This window comes from Rhincodon typus, chromosome 12, assembly GCF_021869965.1.
Source record: "Rhincodon typus isolate 14 chromosome 12, sRhiTyp1.1, whole genome shotgun sequence".
In the NCBI taxonomy this organism is placed as follows: Eukaryota; Metazoa; Chordata; class Chondrichthyes; order Orectolobiformes; family Rhincodontidae; genus Rhincodon; species Rhincodon typus.
Genome location: NC_063343.1, coordinates 12,031,787 through 12,051,001, shown reverse-complemented (window position 1 = coordinate 12,051,001; position 19,215 = coordinate 12,031,787). Strand labels below are relative to the sequence as shown.

At 40.9% G+C, this 19,215-nt stretch overlaps 2 protein-coding genes across 2 annotated transcripts in view; one reads left to right on the top strand and one right to left on the bottom strand.

Annotated features, from left to right (window-relative positions):
* The window catches only part of LOC109912174 (serine/threonine-protein kinase 32B-like), an 860,354-nt gene that overhangs the window by 496,413 nt on the left and 344,726 nt on the right, over positions 1–19,215 (bottom strand). The gene's annotated exons all lie outside the window — the stretch shown is intronic.
* lman2 (lectin, mannose-binding 2) overlaps positions 1–19,215 on the top strand; it is a 40,983-nt gene that overhangs the window by 16,431 nt on the left and 5,337 nt on the right. Inside the window, exons 4-7 of the mRNA XM_048603663.1 lie at positions 9,021–9,100; positions 13,660–13,821; positions 17,484–17,598; positions 18,369–18,488. Coding sequence (XP_048459620.1) covers positions 9,021–9,100; positions 13,660–13,821; positions 17,484–17,598; positions 18,369–18,488 — 477 coding nt within the window. The remainder of the gene's footprint in view (positions 1–9,020; positions 9,101–13,659; positions 13,822–17,483; positions 17,599–18,368; positions 18,489–19,215) is intronic.

The following is a 19,215-nucleotide window of genomic DNA, read 5'->3' as shown; positions in this document are numbered from 1 at the left end:
GACCAGGCAGCTTTCACTCTCTTATTGCCTGCCCAAGTACATAGGTATGTAAAGATTGATATCCAGTCTATTGGCCACATTATGTCACACCTTCCATGGCCATCAAATCTTGTAGTGGGACTTGAACCTGGTGCTTTTGGCCTGGATACAGGAATGCTACTACTGTGCTACAATATCCCCTTATTGTTACTTATGCTTGATGGTCCTGGCATGCCACCCTATACTGTACATTAAATCAGGGTTAATCTCTGGCTTGATAGTTATGATAGAGTGGGGAATGTGCTGGGCCTTGACGTTACACAATTAACTTGAATAAACTTCTGTTGCTGCTGATGACCAATGTTGCCGCTAATTTTTTTTCTTCCAAGCAGAACATGAAACCAATGCTGCGAATGATGGCACACTGACCAATACCATCACATACAGAGTCAGAAGTCACACGACACCAGGCTATAGCCCAACAGGTTTATTTGAAATCACAAGCTTTCAGAGTGCCGCGCCTTCAGGTGAGGTGTGATAAAGGAGCAGCGCTTCAAAAGCTTGTGATTTCAAATTAACCTGTTGGACTATAACCTGGTGTCGTGTGACTTCTGACTTTGTCCACCCCAGCCCAGCACCAGCACCTCCACATCATGGCTGCCACCGACACCACAAACTGCTGGCTCAATGTGGCGAGGATCTCCAAGAAGATTGCACATATTGACACAGACAGCAAGTTTCTGCAGAGATGAAAGAAAGCAGAAAAGTTCCCAAAAGGACTACAGATCATAAAACCCACTCAAGTCAACCTACAGCACAGACTACGCAGAGAGACTCTGCTGTTGCACCTCTCGATCACTCCTCAACCATCTTGTACACCAGCTCTACAGCAAACACTGCAACCTTGAAATCAAGATAGAGTCCATGTTCTCAATGTGCGCTCAGGACACAGCGGACTAGCTATGAGATACTGCTAGGCAGACGAGGTAATGGAACTACTCCAGCTACGTGCACACCAAGAACAGGAAACTTGAGAAACTTGGCATCGCCACCAACAGTAACCAAGCCTCTCCTGGTACCACAGTTGAAACAGGTACCACCGCAGGGGAGTCCGTCATCAACTTGTCTGACCACACCCTTCAACCAGACAAAATCAAAGTTCTCAGCTGAGGGCTGAATTTCTGCCCCCAAAATAGACCCCATTGATCTTGCGGCAGACACAGGAATTCTTCAGGTGAATGAGGCTCTGGGAATTCTTCTACAAACCCCAAGATGTCAGCAGCGAGGCCAATGAGACAACCAATGAACCGGAACAGTCAAGAGAGTCTGCAGTACAACAACCAAAGAAGAAAGAATCAAATTGGACCCCTCCGGAAGGCCGCTGCCTTAGGTTCGACGTATGCTCCAGCCGTCAGGAGCTGTGTCCACCAGATTCATCAGCCACACTTACAAGATAGTGCAGTATGTCGCCCAAGTACAACACAATGCCGACTGTGCTCTCGACCAACTGCAACACTGTCATCAAACCAGCAGAAAGGGAGGAGCTGTCATCATACAATATAGAACAGACTACCGCAAAGAAGCGTACTGACAACTGAACAACCGGGAACATTACAGACAACTACCTGCCAATTTTGATCAAAGAACACTTCACCTGATGAAGGAGCAGCACTCCCAAAGCTTGCGATTTCAAATAAACCTGTTGGACTATAACCTTGTGTCGTGTGACTTCTGACTTCGTCCACCCCAGTCCAACACCGGCGCCTCCACATCATCATGGACAGATGCGTCTGCAACACATAGATTGGCAAGGATGAGGTCAATTACAATTTTTCTCTCCTGCAGTTTCCCTTATCACTTGCTGCAGACCCAGCCTTTCCGACTTGATCAGCTGGGTCATTAGTGGTGCTTCTAACCCACTCTTGGTGATGGACATTGAAGTCCTCCATACAGAGTACTGCTTGTGCCCCCATAAACCCTCTGTGTTTCTTCCAAATCATTTTCAACACTAATTCCTCACTTGTCCTTGGGGCAGTATGAGGTAATCAGGAGATTAGGTCAAACATCGGCAAGGCAATGTCGTGAGATTTCACGATGTCCAGAGTCAATATCGAGGACTCCCAGGGCAACACCCTTCTGACTACAAACTACTATGCTGTCACTGCTGATGGTTCTGTCCTGCCCTATGGAACAGGGCAAAACCAGCGATAGTGATAGTTGTATCTGGGACATTAAGTCATAATCTACAGATTAATATTAGACTGTTGCTTAACTGATCTGTGGGACCACTGTCCCAATTTTGGCACAAAATAATTATGAAGATATTGTAGCATTGAGAGAACTGGGTGTGCCACTGATGTTTCCAGTGCCTAGGCTGATGCCAGATGAAAAGCTGTTTTGCTCCTCTTTGACTTCTCTGTAGAGACTGGATTAGGTTGTTCTTTCCTGAAGGATACCAATGACCAAAGGGGTCTCCACAGTGATTGACAGCCATGTGGCCACCACTACTGAGAACAGTCCATAATCCCAGATTCATTATTTGATTTTGAACTCCACTAATTGTGGCATTGACTCTTGAATCCGTGTCTCAGCATCAACCTAAACCTCTGGACCTGGAGGTAATGGTGTTTCTGGTGTGCTTGCTGGCTATGTATTTTTAGGTAGTGTTAAGTTCCCATTGGGAAGGTACTGTCAATTCAGGTAGTAAAGGTCGTAAGTTTGAATATGTTGCTCAAGAAGGCAAACCAAGTTGCTACAGTATATCCTATTCATATTTTATTAAAAGTTACTTGCCAAATTTCTGCCATCTGCTCTTCACCAGGAGTAGGGTTCAATAGAAATATATTTTGGAAGGTAACCAATGTGCCATTATTCATCATCTTTCTTGGCAGGCTATCCATTGCAGGGGTGTAGCAGGCACTACGTCTGAATTTAACCCTATGTGTAACAAGTGTGAGTTCATGCTCGCTTTTGATAGAATGACTGGGGAGTCAGTCAGAAACATGGCTGTGGCTGATCTCGGCTAACCTGGCTTAGAGGGTGACTCCAGAATCTCGCCTACTGGGTATGAGAGTTGTGACTGGCAAGCTATCGAGGAGCCGAGTATTCCCACTGAATTGTTTGCAAAGGACTATTCCTGAGCTTGCAGTTGAGTCAGAGGTCTGAGAGCAGGGACAGGAACTGGAGGAATGCTAGGGGGAATGTGTGAGTGAAAGCACAGGAAGATGATCTTGAGAGCAAGCAGGCCACAGAACAGAATGTCTGTGGCAAACAAAATTTGCAAAGTTAAACAAAAATTGTCTGTTTTATTATTGACGTTAAAACGAAATGACATTATCGAGTCAAGTTTAATCAGGGAATTTCTGTAGGGATAAATTGGGCATGATTGGTAGAATGCCATGAGTATTTAGTCCTAGGGACTCAACATTTACACATCTATATTAATGATTTGACAAAGAGACTGAGTCAAATATTAGTTGGGAGTGAAAACGGTGAGGAGAGAATAAAGGTATTTTGAGTGAGTGGATCATGTGGTAGCCAATGGAGTATAATGTAGGGATGTTATAAGAATAGAGAAACAGGGTTGTTTTTAAAAGGCATGAAACTTTTAAATGTTGATTGTTCAGATTTGATATACTTGTTCAACCATCACAAAGTTAGCATCCAGAAACAATCAGGATGGCAAAAGGCATGTGGGCAAGGTAACTGAAATTATAAGAATAAGGAAATCTTGTTCTAATCGTGCTGGGCTTTGGTGAACCCATGCACACCCACTGTGTGTAGTTTTGGGTTCCACATCTAAGAAACAATATATTTGTTTTGGACATGGTATAGCAAGGAATCCTGAGGTGAGAGGGTTGTCTGATGTTGAGAGGCTGAGAAAATTGAATGTATGTTCTCTTGGTTTTACATAAATGAGAGGTGATTTCATGGAAACACACAAGATTATGAATTGGCTTGACAGGATAGACATAGGTTGTTTCTTCCAGTCAGGAACTCTAGAATACAGGCACAATCTCAGGATAAGGGAGAGGTGATGGCCTAGTGACATTATTGCTAGATAATTAATCCAGAGATACAGGTAATGTTCTGGCAACCCAGGTTCAAATCCCACCATGGCAGATGGTGAAGTTTAAATTTAATAAAAATCTTGAATTAAGAATCTAATGGTGACCGTGAAACCGTTGTCAGTTGTTAGAAAAACCCAGCTGATGTCCTTGAGGGAAGAACCTCACGTGGTTTGGCCTACATGTGATGCCAGACCCACAGCATTGTGGTTGACTGTTAACAGCCCTCTGCTATTGCTGGACAATAAATGCTGATCTAGCTGGTGATGCCCACATCCTGTTGACAAAAAAAAGTTTATCATTAAGAAATGGAGCAGAAATTTTTTCACTGAGATAATTGTGAATCTTTCAAATGATCTACCCTAAAGCATTGTGAATGTTTGTCATTGAATATATTCAACATAACGATTGAAAGAGCTTTGATCTGAAAGAATTAGTGGATATGGGAGTGGGCAGCAAAGTGGATCTGAAGCCCAAAGTCAGTCTTGCTTGTATTTAACGGCAGAGCAGGCTTGATAGGCCAAATGATCTGCTGCTCCAATTTCTTTTACTGTAATGCATTTCAACTAGTATTACTAAGAAAAAGATTATCTTGTCATTATAAAACTGCCTGTGGGACCTGGCTGCATGCAAATTGGCTGTTGCAAATTTTTTAACAATGTGTCAGTGATTAATCTTCAAATTACTTAACTTACTGCAAAACACTTGAGGACTTCTTGACATTCGAAAGATGCTTTGCCGCATAATTATTTTTTAAAAAAGATTGTGTTTCCATGCTAGGGGAAAGAAAAATATCAGCCAGGATCTTGAGAGGCCTGTGATTTTTGCTGTGATTTAATGTGGATGCTGGGTGAGGAGGAGATTCACTTCCTTGTACAACTTTTTACCAGGCAGCTGACCTAAATCTGTAAGCTTTACGAAATAACCAATACTGAATATATTATTGGAACTGTAGCACTACTGAAGCAAAACATGTAAGATAAATGTTTAGAAGGTATTGTGTAAGCACTAACAGAAGTGTTTGTCGTCAATTTTTAGTGCTAGAAATTAGGAAGGATAGAATCTTTTACAGAACAATCTAATCAGTCCCATTCCCCCAATCAATGGCCTACAAGTTTTTTTCCCTTAAGTGCTCATCACTGACTCTGGGCCAAAATCCTGGAACTCCTTCCTTTTCAGCATTGTGGGTGTTCCGTAGCCCAAGTATTGCAATGGTTCAAGGAGGCAGCTTGCCATTGCCTACTTGAGGGCTGTTAGGGATAAGCAATAAATGCTGGCCTAACCGGCAAAACCCATGTCCCCTGAATGAATTTTTTAAAACTGCCTTTTGAAATAATTCGCTGCCTCTGCTTCTACCACCCTCATAGATGATTAAGTTTTTTAAAAATCCCCTTATTCCCCTGCATCTTTTGCCCACAATCTTAAATCTATGTCTTTAGCCCTCCTACTATAACCAGTTGGAAACCATTTTTAGATCGTTAGATCTTTTCTAATCAATCTGTAGAGAGATGTTATTAAACATCTCTGGAGCAGTTGGAACTTGAACCTGGGCCTCCTGTCTCAGAGCTAGGGTCACTACCATTGCATTACAAGCATGTTGCCTCGTTTTTCTAAACCTTACATAACCTTTGCAGTTGTATCAAATCTTAATTCAATCCCCTTTGCTCCAAGGAGAGCAACCCCGGCTCCTCCAACCTAACCTTGTGGCTGATATTTCTTGTTCTGATCAATCTCCTCTGTGCCTTCTCAAGGACTTTGATACCCATCCTAAAATGTATAGTCCAGAGTTGGATGAAATACTCTACTTATAGCTTAACCAGGACTTTATAAAAGTTCACTGTAACTTCCCTGGTTTTGCACTTAATGCTCTATTTGTGAAGCTAAAAATCCTATTTTTTTTTTGCCAACTGCCCTGTCAACTTCAAAGATGTACACACTGCCCCTCCCCACACCATTGCTCTGTCCCTATGCACACTTGGAAGATATGCTAATATGAATATTGCTTGTTTCTTTGCTTCGTGACTAAATTCTTGAAATGCATTAACACTTTTCTGTACTAAATTCCCTGTGTCACATGCAGCTACCCTTTCTATGTTCTGAAATCAAGCCCTTCGAGAAGGTGCAAGGGAGATTTCCTCAAATGGCACCAGTGCTGAAATATTTAGAGCCTGGCTTGCACTCCTTAGAACAGAGGGGTTAAAGGGAAGCACTTAAAATCTTTAAGACTTATGATCATGTAGGAGAAAAGTGCTTTAAATTGGCTGAAGGGTCATTAACCAAAAGGTGCAAATTTGTTATCATTGGTAAAAAGAGGGAAGAGTGAGAAATTTATTTTGATCGGGAGTGCACCAATGAAAAAGCATTGGAAGCAGATTCGACTTTCAAAAGAATACTTAAAAAGGGGAAATATACAGGGCCATGAAGAAATATTAGGGGAGTGGAATAAATTGGATAGTGGAATAAATTGGATTGCTGTTTCAAAGAGCTTGTACAGGCATTGAGGGCTGAATGGCTTCCTCCTTTTGCTGAATGATTCTATGATACTGGTTGTCACTGAGTACAGTTTAACAATATGTTTTAATTTCTGCACCTTTGGTGATAAACCAAAACCTTTCTTTCAATAGCAAGGTGACAGCATAGTTGTGGAGTGCTGTTCATCTCACTAATCTGCTTCATTCAGTCTGTAGCTAGTCCATATAGTTTCTTAATGGTCATCTTAATGAAACTAACTTGACTTACACAATAATGTTCTCTATTGATTTTTATTCATTAACTTTAACAGTGCTGATCACACTTTACAGTGGCAAATGTGTTTGTATTTGTGCCAGAATGGAGTTTAACCTTAAACTGAAAGTTCCCATTTTAGGAACTTCACCAATCATAGACATTTTCAGTTGCTATGAGATCTTTGAGATGTCACTCTAGTTCCAGATTTTAACAGCCAGTGGGGACTTGAACAAGCTGCCTTTTAGTCACAGAAGTATCTAGTGCATGGCTTTGTTCTGGGCCACTTAACCCTCAGTAAAAACTTAATTATGTGGTAAACTGCCCTTTTTGTCTGAATTTGGTATCTTTAGATTTGACTATTGCACTGCACTTCTGGCCTCCATTTCATTTTTCACCCTTCACAAACTTGAATTCACTCAACACTCTCTGTACCTTAAATGACACCAAGTACCATTCATCCAACAGTGCTGTGCTCACCGATCTACTTGGCTGCCAGTTAGGCTCCTGGTTAAGCAATGCTTTGGTATTAAAATTCTCATTCTTGTTTCCAAATCACTCCATGGATTCATCCACCCTTATCTCTCAACTCCTGTAGTCTAAAAATCATCCCAGATATCTGCACACCTCCGACATTCCCAATTTTAATTGCTTCAACAGCAGCTGCTTGTTATCAGTTACCAACAGCCTAAGCTCTGTAATTACTTCTCTAAACTGCTGTGCACGGGTATCTCTTTTTGCCAGCCTACCTCCCTTCCCTCCTTGAAACCTAACTTGCAAGTCTTGGTCATGTGCCCTACCATCTATTTATGACGGTTGGTGTCAAGTTTTATTTGCTAAAGTTTTAATTGAGCACTTCATAGGAACCTTTTACTATATTAAAGATGTAATATAAATGCGAGTTGTTGAGTACTGAAATTGTGTAAAAGGAGCTAATTAACACTTGAGTTCAGACTAATGAGAGTTGTCTCAGGAGTCAGGCTAAATGATTAGAAGTGAGAAAACTGGCTAAAAAGTAGCTTCAGTAATCTGTCAGTTGGATGATAGAAATGGACAATCCACAACCATTATTATCTGGAAAGACGAGCAGCAGACAAAGGGAAACACCACTGTCTGCAAGTTCCCCCTCAAAGCCACCATCATCCTGACTTGAAAATATATCCCTTCAGTGTTTCTGGTTTAGAATCCTGGAACTCATTGCCTAACAGCATTCTGGGCCTATCCACACCAAATGGAGTGCAGTGCTTCAAGAAAGCAGCTCACCACCATCTTCTCAACAACAACTCAGGGTGAACATTAAATGCTAGCCCAGCCAGCAATGTCCATATTCCTGAATGAATAAAAAGAAGAGAAGTGATTAATCTGGCAGGATTGATTAAAGCAAGAAATTAAATCAGCTTTCCAATTATTTATCAGTAAAATTGCCACATTAAAAATAACATTACTGAATCTAATGTTTATCTTGATTAGTTAAATCACGTTGCTACCCACACTTCCACTTTCTCAAAATATTTTCGGTGCCCAAATAAACAGGATAGAGTCAATATGTGGCCTTTTCAGATTTTGTTAATTAGTTTTACCTATTTTCTCTGCCAATCTAAAAAAAAGATTTGTCAGCCTAATCTGATCACTGGTCTTGCACGCTCAGTAGTTTTAAGTGGGCAGTCACTGCAGACGGTAATGGAGAACAGAAACTATCTTGATTATTTTCCTCCCTTCACAAAGGCAGGTGCTTGGTTCCAGCTGTTCTTCACTGAGCTCTGGGAAGCCACTTAGTCTGTTTTTAAATGTTCCTCAGCTGCTGTTTTGTTCACTTTCTGGGTCTGGTCAGAGTCTGCCCTTGAGTCACTTGACTGCCTACGTTGCTGTGACATCGTTATGTAAACTAGTTTTTGTATAAATCCTCCCTGCCACGAGAATGAATCAAAATAATAGTCAAGGTGAGGCACCTTATCTGTGAATTCAGTCGCTCATTCTATTGCTTGTTGGCATGTGCGCATTTGTGCGTGAAGAAAGTGATTTCCATTTGTTCTCATTCTCTCTCTCTCTCTCTCTCTCTCTCACCCGCACACACACTCATGCTGTCTCTCTGTCTCTTTTTCTCTCTCTCTTTCTGTCCCTTCGTTTTAACTGCCCTTTTCAGGACAAACTGTTTTGAAACAAGTATTAGTAGCTTATAGACATCCATTATAAAGGCATATGTGGTAAAAGGTGTGTAACTAATGTTCTTCTATTATCTTTCATTTGCAGGCACCGTGTTTGGAAGCAAAGATAAATTTCATGGTTTAGGGCTGTTCATTGACACGTACCCCAATGATGAGAGTGCTGATGTGAGTGCCAGTTGATATCCTGACTTGATTTATACTATGGCCTGCTCATTATTCATGTTCTCTTAGATTCACAGAAGTTATGTAAAACCTTTATAAACCATTCGTTAGGCCTCAGCTGGAATGTTGTGTCTAATCATGGACACCTCATCGGCGGGACACTTTAGAAAGAACCTTCAGGCTTTTGGGCAAAGTGATGAGGAACTTCACATTTTTGGTAGACTAAAGAAATTGTTCTCCTTAGAACAGAGAAAGTAATAGGAGCATTCAAAATAGTAAATGTTTTGATTGAGCAAGCGGAAACTGTTTCTAGTGGCAGAAATATCAGTAACTAGAGGAGACAGCTTTGCAGTAGTTGGCAAGTAAACCAGAGGGAAGAGGAAGAGATATTTTTTTATTGGTCATGAGTTGAGATGACCCGGGATGCACTGCTTGAAAGGATAGTGGAAGAATGTTTAATAATGTTTTTCAAAAGGAAATTGAATATATTCTTAGAAAGGAAACTTACAGACCTATGGGAAGAGAAGCAAGGGAATCCATCAAGAAGTGAGCACAAGCACAATAAATTGAATGACCTCCTGTGCTGTATAAGTAAATGATCTTATGCACCAGGAATGGTAAATTCGTGCTTGACCTGGATATAATCTCACAAAAGCCTTGCAACAGTCTTGTTTCTCAACTGTGTGGCAGCCAGCATAAATAGCAGGGAGATCATTCACCAGTACCTCAACTGCTAACACACACCTCTGTGGAGAATTATAATATTCGTGAAATCTAGAGATGGCCTGCTGGAATTAAGCATTGTGTCATTCAGGTAGAATAATCTTTACATGGTAACTCTTATTCATGAACCTCTTAGTGGTTTCTTTTTCCTCAACTAATTTGTTTACTCATACATTTTTGAATGAATTAAGGGTCAATCCCATGGGATTGGAATCACATATATTAAGATATCTGTAAACCTGCCAGGCCTTTGAATTGCTATGGCCAGATGAGAAAGGGTCATCAGTCTCCTTAGTTGGTTACAACAAAGGTCTCTTTTTAGCATGCAGCAGTCACTTTCTCTAATTAAAACGTAATTACCTTTTTTTACCAACTGTAAAGTGCCAAAATTGAGGTTTTCTTCATCCATTTTAACAAAACACAAGTTTATTATCTGTTAAAACCAAGCACAATAGTAAAGACATGAAATTAAGCATGCGGCCTTCAGACAGATCTGCACACATGTGCAATCTGATTTATGCATGCACATATGCACACACACGTTAAAAAGGTTTCGTCCAGAGTAAAAAGTTTAAAACAAAATTCGTCTCACGTTCTTTTGAGTGTCCTGGAGGCATAAAGTTTTAACCTGAGACCATGGTTGGTTAGTTGATTTCTGAGCCCCTCAACAGCAGAAAATGGTGCAGTTATAAATTCTCAATTCCAGCTGTCTTTTACCAGTTGCTCTCTGAAAGCAGCTCCTTGAAATATTTGCTTGCTTTGGTATTCTGTGTTTACAAGAGTTGTGCTTTTATGCTTGTTGATTGATGTTTCATCTTTAAGGTGTGAACATTCTCAAATCAGTGTAAATCCAATTAGGAATCCAACCAGGGGTGTTGGGGATTTGATTGTCTAGTTTTGCTGCTTTTGGAAAAAATGTTGATTTCAGCTCAGCTATTTCTTTTTCTAATCCACATTGCTTTCGTTAAACTTGATCGGTCTGTGTGGCTAGGTACTGCCAGTGGCCATTTTAATTCAGTAGTTTTGGGCCCAAAACAACATTTCAGTCTATGAAATTCCCATTATTAAACTGGACGTTGGAATTTGAAACTCAGTAAATCCATATCTTATATCATCATGACAGAATGGGTAGCTGTAACTTTGGCACTGTAACATGCAGAATATTCCACACTATCAGTTTAGTTAGATTTCTATTTTTACCCCCTCCATGCTTGGAGACACGTGACAGTGATGAGGGAAGGTTTGGCTGGAGGATTTAACTGGAGCTGCTCTGATGAAATACTATCAGGGAATTGTTTTTTATTTAGAAAATTAGTTCATACATTTATAATAGATACCAAGTTCCGGTCAATATTATTTCAATGTTCTGGGTGCAGTTTCTCCCACAAATCCTGGCAATGTCCTGATTTATTCATTTTATCCTAAGATTCTGCTTCTCCAGGAACAACGTCACACTCACAATAAAATTGCTAGAATGTGCTATTTGGCACAATAGTTTCTTGGGATTTCCAAAAATTATTGAGACTCTATTGAAAATAAATAAGAGCTAGGCAGGATGAATTCATATGCAAGTGGTGAAACAAAAGAATAATCGGAAATGCAATTCAAACATTGGAACAGCATGGTTGCAATATATTTAGCACACCTTTTCATGTGACAGGGGAAACAACAATGAAGCTTTGAGCCAATATGTCACTTTCCTGCCCCCTCTCAGACTACAGCTGAGATTTAATCTTATTGGAGGGCATTACTTGATTAATGACATATCCCAGTTACCACTTGACTCGAAGGGCTTGATCTATTATCGCATCTAGTTTTGGTTTGACACAGCCTTTGGCTATTTTTGGATGACACCTTTAAAATTTTGTGGCAGATCCCCACTTGAAAACCCCTGTTCTCCATCATTTTTCCTCTAACCGCATTAGTATATCCTTCCATTTCTTCCACCTTTATCTGACATTCCACTTAAATGATTCTATACTGTTTGCTTTAGTCACTCTATATAGTAGCTATTGCTAAGTTGTAATTTTTTTTTGGGTGAAGACTTTTCTCCTGAATTTGGTATTGGATTAACTTGTGACAAACCCCTTTGTATTGTGGCACTTGATTAGGGCACTCACGTGTGGAAATATCTTCTCTGGGGCTATCCTATCAAGCTCTCATAATCTTAAAGACTTCTATCAGTGCACTTCACAGTATTCTTTTATCTATTGGAAGATCCCTGGCCTGTTTACCAAATCCTTAATTTTTTAAGACCAGTGTTTTGGTAATTGAGGTGCTGATCTTTGTTTTGTGGCATGAGCCCGAAGTTAACTCTTCCATTGTTTTTAACTGCTCTCTGGCCTCATGTTTTCCACCCTCCATAAATATGAACTCATCCAAACCTCTGATGTTCACATCCTAAGTCAAATTAAGTCCTCTTCATCTGTCACTCCTGTGTTCATTGACCATTTTTGGCTCATGGTATGGGATGACTTTGATTTTAAATTTCTCATTCTTAATTCAGGATCCTGACCATAAGCAATGACTCCAGATATGGGAATACACTAGTGAGCTGTATTTAAGGATACATAATAAAAATTGAAAGAACTGCAAATGCTGTCAATCAGAAACAAAAACAGAAAATGCTGGAGAAGCTCAGCAGGTCTGGCAGCATCTGTGAAGAGAAATCAAAGTTAACCTGTTGGGTCAGATCAGTTCTGAGGAAGGGTCACCGGACCCAACACGTTAACTCTGATTTCTCCTCACAGGTGCTGCCAGACCTGCTGAGTTTCTCCAGCAATTTCTGTTTTTGTTTAAGGAATACATCTTTGGGACATAAGACTGAAGATTGATTTTATAGGAACAAAATATAGAGGGCTTACTCTATATTTCTCTTGCCTCCTCAACTCCAGGGAAGCTAGCACTTAGTGAAAAAGCAAATTGGAGAATCCATTTACTCGGGGATTCTGCAAATTTTGCTGCTGCTCAGGATGTGAGACATCAACAAAACAACCTTCGTCTTGAGTTCAACTTCCTCAACTCGAAAGATTCTAAAAACTTTTAATGGCCTGTTCTTTATTTTTACTTTGTACAAGCCATTCTTCCCTTTTTTGAACTTATACCTATATTTCTATATTTGATGTCACGTTTTATGATTTTATTTGGGGTTTGTAATAATAAAATTCCTCTTTCCTTTATTCAAGAAACCCCTTATAATGAGCTCCTTGATTTTGACTAGTATTAATTTAATTGATACAGCTGCATGCTAAAAGGAAAATATATGATTGAAATGTTTAGAAAATATTGACTCACGCAGACAGTTGAAAAGAAGAGAGCTGATTTACCTTCCTCACCTGGTTGAAACAAGTCCAGCAGCATTCCCATTGGTGACTGCGCCTTCCACTGGCTCAGCTTTGGAATTCCATCCTTAAACCTTTCTCTCTTCTTTTTCTCTTCCCTTTCTCTGTCCTCTCCCTCTTGTGTTCTTCTCTTTTTTCCTCTTCTCTCTTTGTGCACTCTCTCTCCTCTCCTCTAAGAGTCTTTTATTTCTGGTCACCTATTTCACTTACCCTTCTATTTCTTTTCTCTCTCTCTGTTTCTTCTCACTCTCATCTATTTCTCTTCTTTTTCTTTTTTCTTCTCTCTCTCTTTGTGTACTCTCTTCCCTCTCCTCCTAAGAGTCTTCTTAAAACCTACCAGCCCTTTTGTCACTGTCCTAACATCTTCTCATTTAGCTCAGCGTCAAATTTTGGCTGCCATTGCCCCTGCGATATAACTTGGGACATTTGATTACATTAACAATACTATTTAGACACAAGTGGATGTTTGCTTTCAATCTCCTGACACTTTCTCTGCAGCGGGTGTTTCCGTATGTCTCCGCAATGGTCAACAATGGGACGCTTCCCTATGACCACAGCAAAGATGGACGCAGCTCTGAGCTTTCCGGATGCCCTGCAGAACTCCGGAATGTAGATCACGACACGTATTTGGCAATTCGCTACTCTAGGGGCAGGTTAACGGTAAGTGACAGACTGCAGAACTGAGAATTTTACTGCCAAATAAGCTGATTGCCCCTGCACTGTACAATAATGCAACACAGTATGAGGCCATTTGGCCCCATGCCAAGCTAGGTTTTTGAAGGAGCTATCCAATCCCAGTCCCTCACCCCACTGCCCACAAATTTCTCAGTTACAGCTATATATCCAGTGCATTTCTGAAAATTATCAGATTTGCTCCCCTTATCCTTTCAGTGCATCCCATACATAACTCTCTGCATTAAGATAAAAGTTCTCCTGATGTTCTCATTCTCCTGTTGTCAATTATTTAAAATTTGTGAACGATGGTTGGTGAACCAACTGACTGTGAAAGCAGTCTCTCCCTATTTGCTGCATTGAAATCCTTCATTTTGAGCAACTTTTTAAATTTCCCCTTAACCTTCTCTGCTGTAAGGAGAACAATCTCAACTGCAATCTCTCCATGTAACTGAGGTCCCTCATCCCAGCTATCATTCTGGTAAATCTCTTTGTATTCTCTTTGTAAATTAATTTTCAGAGTCCATTCCTCCAACTCTCCTAACACCATTCACTCCCCCATGACACCTTTCCAAGCAATTGTAAAAGGTGTAACACTTGCCCACTCACCACCTCCCGTCTCATTGTCCATGACCCCCAGACACACCTTTCAGGTGAAGCAAAGTTTTACTTGTACTTCTTTCAACTGTCTCTACTACAACAACTGAATGCAATGCGATCTCCTTTGCATTGACCAAACAAAGATTGGGTGACTGTTTTGCAGAACACATCCATTCTGTCCGTAGGAATGATATTTTGGTTGCTTGCCATTTCAATAAATCGCCTTGCTCCCATACTAACACTTCCATCCTGGGCTTGCTACAGTGTTCCAGTAAAGCTCAACAGAAGCTTGGAGGAACAATACCTCATTTTCCATTTTGGTACTTTGCAGCCTCTAGGACTCCATATTGAGTTCCATAACTGCAGAGTATGACTCCCGTCTTCCATTTTTCTTACATTCCTAATGCTAACTCTGTTTCTCTTTCTCTCTGCAGATGTTGCCAGACCTGAGTTTCTTCAGCACATTTTGTTTTTGTTTCAGATCTTCCAGCCTTCGCAGTATTTTGCTTTTGATTGCGTTGTTTAGTGTATTTGGCTCTCAGGCTCCTGTTTGTGCCAAGAGTTAACTCACCACCTCCTAGAATCAATACTCAAACAAACTGACTCATCCTGACAGAAGATTCTCTGGCAACATCTCTAGTACTTTCTTCAAATGACTGTTGCTATGAATCTAGTCAGATGATCTCCGCAGGATATTTGATATTTGGGACGAGGAGAGCAAAGAAAGAACTAGCATTATAGATCTAGATATTGTTCATATCCAGCATATGTGTGTTTATTTCCAAGCGAGGATCACTGGATAGTACAAACGAAAGAAAATTGTAAACTGTCTCTTCATCCCCTGTTGCCTATTCCAAAGATGATCAACTGACCCAAATGACAAAAAGCTCTCTTTAAGTTGCGAGTAGGTGAGACCATTTGATAAAGATTGTGCTTTTAAACTGAATGAGAAATTTGTCCCAGAATGTCCTTTTCACCTTGCATCGTACCTACAAACTCAGCTGAGTTGGCATCTAAATATTCTATTCAAAACAGTGGGAGTGAATTTGATTGGGTTTGAGGGGAGTGCTGGGCAGACAGTGATCTTTTGAATTTGTTTTCTGAGGAGTGTCTCCTTCCTTCCACTGCTCTGTGGTGCCTCCCTTGTAATGTTTTGAGATTGGCAGTTTGTGTTGTGAGAAACTGCTTCTGGTGTTGTGAGAAACTGCTTCTGGCATTGTGACATATGGCACCTGTTCACTGACATTGGGCTGAGTAAACTCTGCTTCTGCTACTGAATAGTTTCTCTCTGACCAGCAGCTGTGTAAACCTTGTCCCAAGGTTTAATTCTGATAGTTTAGTACTGCAATGGTAATTGACTTGATTTGTTTCTCCTCCCCTCTCCTTGATTTCTTGCTAACCATATGCTTCTCTTCCTCCTTTTACACTCAACTGTAGATTTCCTAGATTCTGCCATACAATATAAAGGCACAGTAGTGCAGTCAACAGAATTGGCTCCTCCTCCCATGCTCACCTTGAATGGGTGGCTTCCAAACTAATAACTCCTTCTCTGGATCCACCTGTGTACACTTCCTAGCCACAAGGTGCCCCTCCTACAGCATGCAGCTGATGCAAAGGAAAACCACAAGATTGAGAGAAGACTCACAGGCGATGGCGGAAATAAATGATTGAGTTTCCTCTTAGCAAGACAGCAGGGCTGGCTCGGTGGGCTGAAAAGCCTTTGTGACTCTCTTAATGCTTGTTGTGGGCTGTATTGTGTGGCAAAAGCTCCTTAAAAATTTCTGTCCATTTATCCCATGTCTGTAAAATTTAGGGTCTAGTCTCCTGTCAGCTTAGCAATTGCTTTCAGTATGTGAGAAATGAGTATCAAGCTCCTACAAGTAGCAGTTCCCTAATGGCTAGATAACCTGTTTCATAGATTTAATTGAGGTACAGATATTAATCAAGACACTGGAAAATAATCCTGTGCTGTGGAATCTGTCATATCCATTAGAAAGGCAAGCAAGGGCTGAGTGTAAATCTCAATCAAAGATGGCATCTCCTACAACACAGTGCACCATCATGAAATGGAGCATTTACTTAGTTTACACACTTGGGTCTTTGAAGTGGGGCATGAACACACTTGAACTTGAGGGAAGATTGCTCCCAATGAGTTAAGGCTGACAGAAAGTAGATTCTACATGAATGCATGAAGCAACATGCCCAGTGTGAAGCAAAGGTGCTAGCTTGTTGGTTGAGTGGATCAAGTAATGTATTAAGCCATATAAAACAGACTGTGATTACATTTGGATTGAGATTCAGTCTGTGCTCCAGGGGCTGAATGTCCCATTCTGGTTCGGAACTCTAACTTGTAGAGTTAGTCAACCGCAGTGAGGAATGGACACGACAGTTAGCCACCGTGTCCCAGTTTTAGCAAAGGGAGAAAAGGTTAATCAGGCTTTTCCACCCAACCTGAGCACAATTAGTAATACCTGCTGGAATGTATTTACATTGCAATGGACAATACCCAGCTTGATTGAAATACTCTTCTACAGTTGTTGCTTTCAGTACATTGATGTACAAGACAATTCAGCCCATTGAGCCAGTTGTGCTGTTCTGCTAAGACAGTAAATCCAACTGTTTATTTCTTGCATCCTCTGTGTGTCTTCCCTCAGAATCTTGGGACTTTCCTTTGCGTCAGCTCTATCCTGTAGGAGGAGCATCCAGGAACTTTGTGGCTAGGACCTGTGCCCAAGTGGAGAAGGAGTTATTGGTTTGGAAGCCACCCAAATATAATGAGCACAGGAGGAGGAGCCAGTTCTTTTGACTACATTACTGTGCCTTTATGCTTTATGGCAGAACACAGCAACTCTCCAGAAGTTGTGTGTAAAAGGAGGCGGAGGAGGAGGTGGTTAGCGCAATCTTGAAATAAAGTAAAAGATGTAAAGTGTCTGTGGAGCCTGTGGTACCAATTTAAAAACCCCAACTGTAATTAACATTCTGATCTTGTATTATGGAGGATTACAGTTGAAATTTCCTCAGTAATATCTATTTGTTGCCTATTTTGTCAGGTGATGACAGATGTTGAAGACAAGAATGAGTGGAAAGAGTGCATCGATATCAGTGGGGTCAGACTGCCCACTGGTTATTTCTTTGGTGCATCTGCAGCCACGGGAGACCTGTCAGGTAGGACAGAACATCCCCGATTTTCTAACCTTGCTGCCCTATGCTTTGCTTGCTCGGTGGTCTCACTTTCACCTCCAAGTCAGGAAGCTGTGGGTTCAAGTCCCACTCCAGGAACTTGAACATCAAATCACACTCCAGGGACTTAACTTCAGATCTTGCCTCATAATCCAGCCCAGTATTGAGGAAGTTTAGCGGTGTTGGAGGTGCCAGCTCTCAGTAAGATATTAAACTGAGGCCCTGGGTGCCCTCTCAGGGAGATGCAAAAAATCTCATGGGACTATTTTGAAGACCAGCAGGACAGTTTATCCAGTCAAGACCCATTTTTATCTCTTAAACAATAGATTCCCTGGCCATTTATCTCACCAGGGGTGTTTACTGTATACAAATTGGCTGACATATTTTCTACAACAGTGATTACATCTCAAAAATACTTAATTGGGCGTAAAGAATGTTATAATTTATATGAATTGTTTCTGCTTACCCCATCCCAACTTACTTCCTCACTGCCTTCACTTACCACTCTTTCCCTCTGCCCCACTTTCTGTGCTCCCTCCATCTCTCTTGTTGCCCTTGTCCTGCCTGCTCCCACTGTGTTCCAGCCTATGAAGCCCCTCATTCCATTTGTCCTAATTTCTCTTGCTCTTCTCCTCACTTCCTCCTTTTACCTGTGCTGCATGTTACTTGTCCAGTTAATTCAGACCTCCTTACACTCAGAAGATTGAGCAGGTGGTTTGAACCCATTTCGTGTTGAACTGTTTATTCTCTTTCAGACAACCATGATGTTATCTCCATGAAACTTTACCAGCTGACAGTGGAACACTCACCAGAGGATGAAAACGTTGACTGGACAAAAATCGAGCCCAGCGTCAGCTTCCTGAAATCTCCTAAAGGTTCATGAAGTGCTTTGCTAGTTTTCTTTTTTCAAGGGAACGGGGTAGAGAGGCAAAGATAACAGGGTGAAAGGAGAACTGGCTTCTGATACTTTTACAGTGTATAATCAGGTCATAGGTTCAACAAGTTTATCTTAACTGGCTTCCCCTGTATACATCCTTATGTTGCTTTAACAAATTAGCTAGTTAGTTGGATACTTTTGCAGCTGCCCCCACACTTAAAGTTGCTGCCACATAAAGAAAATTCTTATGATAATGAACCAAGGATTTCCCTCCGGTCCTGTTAAATTTAATGCAGACTCCGCTGCAGTTGAAAAGTTGATAGTGTGTGGCATTTGGACAGCAGAAACTGAGAAGTAGCAGGAGAGGGAAATCAAAAATACCCGAGGAGGGTTTAAAATGGATTAGCACAGCCAAACTCAGGACAGGACCTGAGTACGGTCCAAAATTTCTAACAGTATGCCTTGGACATAATTGTGTATGTGCATTTCCTAGATTTTTAAACTGATGAGAATTTCTTTAAAGAAAGCTGATAGAATGGAAAGCAAAACAGACAAAACCTGGAACAAAAGATGAAAGAGGGGAGTAGCTCAAATGGAGGACAAAGTAAAATGAGCAGAGTCACCAAACAGCTGAATACATGAATGCCAGAAGTATTGAGAATATAAGTGGCAAACCAAGGTTCAAAGGTGAGTTGGACAGTGGTATTGCTACAACTTTTACAAAA